At 33.1% G+C, this 6,364-nt stretch overlaps 1 protein-coding gene across 1 annotated transcript; it reads right to left on the reverse strand.

The window, feature by feature from the left end:
- Window positions 1-435: 435 nt before the first annotated feature.
- On the reverse strand, window positions 436-5,962 carry LOC116893500 (vomeronasal type-2 receptor 116-like). Its single transcript, XM_032895241.1, has 4 exons — window positions 5,745-5,962; window positions 3,546-3,837; window positions 2,419-3,231; window positions 436-678 (listed from the first exon to the last, which is right to left on the reverse strand). The coding sequence occupies exons 1-4, from the start codon at window positions 5,939-5,941 to the stop codon at window positions 436-438; spliced, it is 1,545 nt and encodes a 514-aa protein (XP_032751132.1). The 5' UTR covers window positions 5,942-5,962.
- Window positions 5,963-6,364: the final 402 nt, after the last annotated feature.

Genomic DNA, 6,364 nt, shown 5'->3' on the forward strand with positions numbered 1-6,364 from the left:
ACATATTAATTTCACAAAATAAAAATGTTTCTCTAAAATAAAAAAAAATTGGTGACTTGATTATGTCGTATTTACAATGAGCCAGAGATTTAAGCATATTTTGAAGAGGTTCATTATAAGACTAGAAGTCACTATGTGGTAGTAAAAGTAGCACTAATAGAATATTGCTCATTTTACTGAAAATAATGTCAAATTGTTTTGTAAAACTATTTTATATTGATGGTAAAGGCAAGAAACAGGTTCTGATATGATGCAACTACATGATATGCATGTTAGAAACTCTCAGTGAATTATTAAAAACTCATCTGAAAAATAAAAAGAAGAAACATAGTTTAGGAAGGTAGAAATTGTGTGTTGCATGACAATCTTTACATTTTACCGGATTCAAGGAAAGTAGGATGCACATTCTTAACAGTGTAATTTAAATCAGTACAGTTAGACAGAACCCACCTGTATACTTCCTGTGGACCAGTCTATCATATTTTCAGATAAGTGTAGCTGTTGACCTTTAGGAAAATATGGACTAAATATTCCTATTTTCACTTTAAATCCAAGTCCCTGTGGAAAATTCCAATTGTAGAAAATGTCATACTCTTCCTTCAGTTTGTTTCTTTGATTCATATTCACTCTGTCTCCAACAGGATTTGTGAACTGCGTCTTGCTCAGAAAGGAATACACCTGAAAGACAGGCACCATACTGTAAAATATTCCTTAATGTAAGAAAATACATTCTTGTTTCATCTTAAAGGCAAGTTTATTGAGAGTATGCAGGTGAAAAACCTCAGTGAAAACTAAGGGAAAAACAATAGTATAATGTTCCAGTAATTTCAATTCTCTAAGAGGAATTTAGCAAAGAAGCACAAACATCATGCATGTATTTGTAGTATAAAACATGTGAACATATGAAAAATAGACAACCTGGATTTCTTATAGAGTTATATACAAGGAAGAAGCTCACACTTATTACACAAACATACACATATATGCTAAAACAAACATATGAAAATACAGATATCCACAGAGCCAGAATATGCATCAAGAAAGTCAAACCAACACAGACAATCACAACGTAATTATACAGGTGCACACATAAAATCACATGCAAAAACATGCACAAAAAATATACATAGGTAGACAAAAACAAATACTAACACCTTCAATGAATGACGTTGGCACACAGACAAGTTAATACTCTCATAAAAAGACATACAGGCCAGGCAAAAGAGAAATGATTAAATGAAAAAAGTATAGAGAAAACACATAGGAAAATGTGTGTTTGCCCTGATAAATATATGTAAGAATAAACGCTTAGACAAAATCAACCATACAGAATGCAATTGAAACACAGCCAAATTTTATGTTCACTGACACAGACAAAAAATATAGGTAGATATATAAAAGGTACACACACACACACACACACACACACACACACACACACACACACACCTGAATCATCTATTACTATGTATCTCTCTCTACCTCTATTTCCATCTCTCTCTATCTCTACATCACCTATATGTATACATAAACATAGATATAGATATGAACACAGATATACAGAAACGTAGAATATACAGTAACATACATCCACACACATAAACACACATAAATGTAGTAAACTGAATTCTAGCACTATTTCCTGTGTACTCTCAGAGTATCAATAAAAGAACATACACAAAACCACACAAACCAAACAGGCAAATATAGACACATGCATTGATAAATGTAAACAGGAATATAAATTTGGACAAAGTCAACCATATAGAAAGTAATTGAAACATAGAAAAATGTATGTTAACTGCCATAGACTGACATAGAGGAAGATACAGAAATACATATATGAGTCACCTAATGCTAACTCTCTCTGGATCATGTGTATGTGTATAAACACAAATATACAGAAACAGAAAAATACAAATATACAGTGAGAAATATGCACCCACGTACAGGAGCACACAGGCATGTAGTAAACTGAATTTAAACAGTATTTTCCCTGTAAATAATCTCAGAGCATTAAATAATCTCCCTTAACTACAATGGGAACAACAAAAGTTCCAATCTGTAGCTAAAACAATCCCCTACAGTGATTAGAATATATTTGACAATTAATGAATAAGGGTCAACATTGAGTGGATTCATAAGGAAGGATTGAATATGTTTTCAGTATTAAAATATGTGATTAAATTCAGGTGATCTGAAACAAAATTACAGTTGTACATTTACAAATTATAACTTCTACTACATTCCCATTACAATAGAGTTTCAGATTAATAATAGAATTAAATGAACAGTAGGAAAAGGGTTCATAAAATCATTCTATTTTATAACATATATTCTAGTACATTTGTTTAGGCATCTAAGAGAGTCTTAAAGACTTTGATAACATGAAACATCATATAATGGAAGAAGTATTACCTTCTTGCAGTTATAATTTTGTTCTTTATGATTGTCAAGGAGAAGATTATCAACGTTTTGAAAAGTCATCTCATGGAGTGCATGGGCAAAAGCATGCACAGCATTGTATATTTCATAACTCCCTTCAATAATGGCCATGTCAAAAGTATGTGTCATTAGCCATTCCAATGAGTGATTAAAGGAGCAGTTCTTCAGTGACTTACAGTTATATTCTAAGATTTTACAATTAACATACATCCATTCCAGCTGTACCAAATATTCATCTGAGTATTTGAAAGGGTTCAATGTCTGAACAAAATATTTAAAACCAGAAATCTCACGGTGGCGGTGTCCAAAGCCAAAAGTTCCATATCCGTTATCAAATGTGAAGTCTTTCTTAAAAGGAGTGACATCCCACTGTGAGGTGGTAACCCATAGTCTCCGTATACCTAGAGATTCCCACATTCTAAAGCTCACAGCTAATGTATTCCCTGCATCACCATAAATGATAACAACATTTGCGGATGATGTCATAATTTGGCTGTAATACACTTCAGCTCTTGACATGTATAAATTCATATTGACTGGAATAATGTTGACAAAGGCAAAGCAGACTGCATTTTTTTCCATCTCTCTTCTCAAATAAGAGAGAAAATGTTTGCCTTGATCATTGTCTGAGATGGCCAACCCTATCCAGTTCCAACTGAAATGAATTATGAAGGAGACGAGAGCAAGGGCTAGAGATGTATCATCAGAGGCCATCTGATATATATGAGGAAAAGTTTCATGATCACACAGAACAGGATGAAAGTATCCATAAGTAAGCTGACGGAACTAGAACACAGGAAAGTATCATGAGGTAGAATGAAATCCTGAAGAATTATAAACACATTTTTGTAGAGTTCTAGAAATCTCAGCTATCTATCTCTTCCCTCATCTCAATTTCACATAAGGACATGAAGAAATCCCTACAGAGACTCTGAAAAGTACCCTTGTACTACATAGATTGGCTCCGGCCAAATATGGTCATGATGGCACCAAGATATGTCTGATTTCATGAATTTCCACCATGTCCCTAATACAGACACATGTACACATCCACACACATGTATACACACAAGCACGCATGCATGCATACACACACATACCTGCTGAAATATGAAATTGTTTAGGATTATATGAAGTGTCATAGTTGTTACCAAATTTAGTCCAGTAAGTACCATTCCACACTTGACGTCTTCTGTACAGATAAAATTAGGGAGAATTTCATAACTTTGTAAAGACAAATTAAAGATAAATTTGTATTGGGATTCCAAAAAACATCCGTATTCTGTGAATTTAAATGCTAAAGACATATTTGGCAAAAGATCAGGGTTGTTGTTGATTTCATTCATGGAAAAAGCCAAGGCGAGAGGATACTTTTGGTTTTCAGTAGGTGTTCTGTAAAAGGTTACAGTGTTTATAAGGACAGGAATTTACAGATTTCATTTGCAGTCAACAGAAGGACAATCCTGTCCTGGATTTTATTGCCCTTACCCTGAAAGATTGAAGTGACCAGTGTAGTGTGTTTGACATAACTATAGAAGCTGGAAGCTCATAAATCCTTGAAATGTTCATGGGAGTTGATCTTCCATAAGTGAGATGTACAACTCTCATGTTCTCACAGAGATAATTTTTGCTTCTCTTGTTTTAGCATATTTGCTAATAAGATAAATAAGTTACACTTCACTTTGACCAAATTGAAAAAATGGTCACATATTCTTCTGAAATTAGTGAGAAATATGAAAAATACATGGTATATGTGAGCCATTGAGTATATGGTATTTTTATGAAATTTCCTATATTGGCAAAGGCAGTAACAGAATGACAATTGAGTTCACAGCAGTCTTTTGAGGCAACACTTGGCTCACGTAGCTAAAATTCATTTTCATTAAGAGGAAATACATTTATTATATCCCCACATAATCATCCTTATCTTAAATGCTCTTTTTTTTCTAAAATGTAGTTGCAATGGAGTTATGCTGTTTTGTTTATGTTTTTCAAAGCATAGTAACTTGCGTCAGAATTATTTAAAACATCTGACTAATCAACATTAAATATATTACTTCTTTAGTACTTTTCATTAACAGCTAAATATATGTGTTCCAGTTAGAAAATGTATTCTGTGGTGTTTTTTATATTAAAAACTAGCCCTTTAAAATATTGATTATAAATACACAGAAAAATATCTATAAAAATTTTAGTGACATTAGTACTATTTGAGAATAGTACTTGTTAAAATCAAACACTAACTCCTACATATTAAACATTAAGAAACATACAATAATTGAGTCATCAGAGTGACTTTGTGGTCTGAAGTACTTTGTCTGAAAGAAACTATCAGAAGTCCACAAAATCAAAATGGAGATAGTGCCCACACTGCTAAAATATGCAACTATACTTTGTAAAATTACTAAAAAAAGACATAGGTGCTAAATATTAAAATTTTCTGTTTTAATAACAGAGAGGTAGAAGTAATAATGAGGTAAAAATAGTAAAGTAAATATGAGCTAATATGCAACCTCTATATCCTTATTTTATAGTATTTTATAGTATTATTTATAGTATAATATGTCAAATTGTCACCTAGGAAAGTGATAAGGGAAGTAACTAGTCACTACTACTAGTAATATGTCACTTTTCAAAGAATTCAAACATGTTTCTTATAGTCAGTACATTTCATCTTCTTTATAGAGAGAACTAGACTTTGTTAGACATAAAACCCAGTGAAGTTATACAGATCAAAATATGAAGGTCTCAGAAAACAGATGTCTTACATCAATTCTTGATGCAGCTTTAGTTCATAAATGGGGACCAAATGGAGAAAAATTAAGAAAGTAACTGAAATCTGTATGAAAGCTCTTCACAGCTACGGGTGTTTTCAACATAAGTGCCTCTAGCATATGCACTAGAAACTATACTCTGAAAAGAGGACTGTATGGCCATTTTTCTAAACAAGTGTAGGATAAACTCACAAAAAATTGATAGTGTTTCATTTTTTAAGGAACCATTGTCATCTATGCTATAGAAACTGTTTAGGGGAGGATACATAGGGTAAATAATGATTGGAGTTTTTTTTATTGCCCAGTTTCCATCCCTGTATGTGGGAAGGCTGATGGCAAAAACATACCCTAGGTCAATTTAAAGTGGTAATAGAGCATTACATCTCTAAAGCAATTTGTAGTCCTTTCTTGTTTGCAAGTTGATAACATAGTATAAAACATCTTTGGTATTGCTTTTCTCCTCACCCTCTGCAGTCTAAGGAAATAATATTGGTGTCATTTTTATGGAAAATACTAAGTACTTACTGTATATTTGAAATATGACTGAAATACTCTTTTTCCACAGGCTTTTGCACTGGCAAAATAAAGAACATACAACCAGTTCCCAGGTTTCTATCCTGGTATTCTTTCTTCTTCATACTCCAAAAGCACCTGGGATAAATAAAACTAGCCACAAGAAGTGGAATGTTCAGGAGAAAGAAGAATAAAGTGAAGGTGAGCATATTTTTTCCTGCTCTGAGCCTGGGCAGTATTGATAGTTAATTGCTTCACAGATCAGCAAACAGGTAGCAATTATCCTCTTCTTCTACACTGGCCAAGAAGATGCTATACCTGTATTCATGTTTCCTTTTCTACAGGTGTTTCCTCATCCCTGAAGAATCTTTGACAATCTCTTGTGAGGAGCTTCATTTGATATCCACAGTGCAGGTGATAAACTACTTTGATATATATAGATGACAATGGTGTAACTTGAGGGCTGACATCACATGTTTGTGGAAATTAAGGTCCCTGGAAAGATTCCACTTTGTGGGAATTTGGTCCCACTTCTACCCAAAAAATCTGTTTATGTGAACACTTCAAATAATTTTAATGGATTTGGTTAATTAAGCTACCATTTGACAGGTATTAAGGGTTCAGAAGGAACT

Source organism: Rattus rattus, chromosome 2, assembly GCF_011064425.1.
Source record: "Rattus rattus isolate New Zealand chromosome 2, Rrattus_CSIRO_v1, whole genome shotgun sequence".
Classification (NCBI taxonomy): domain Eukaryota; kingdom Metazoa; phylum Chordata; class Mammalia; order Rodentia; family Muridae; genus Rattus; species Rattus rattus.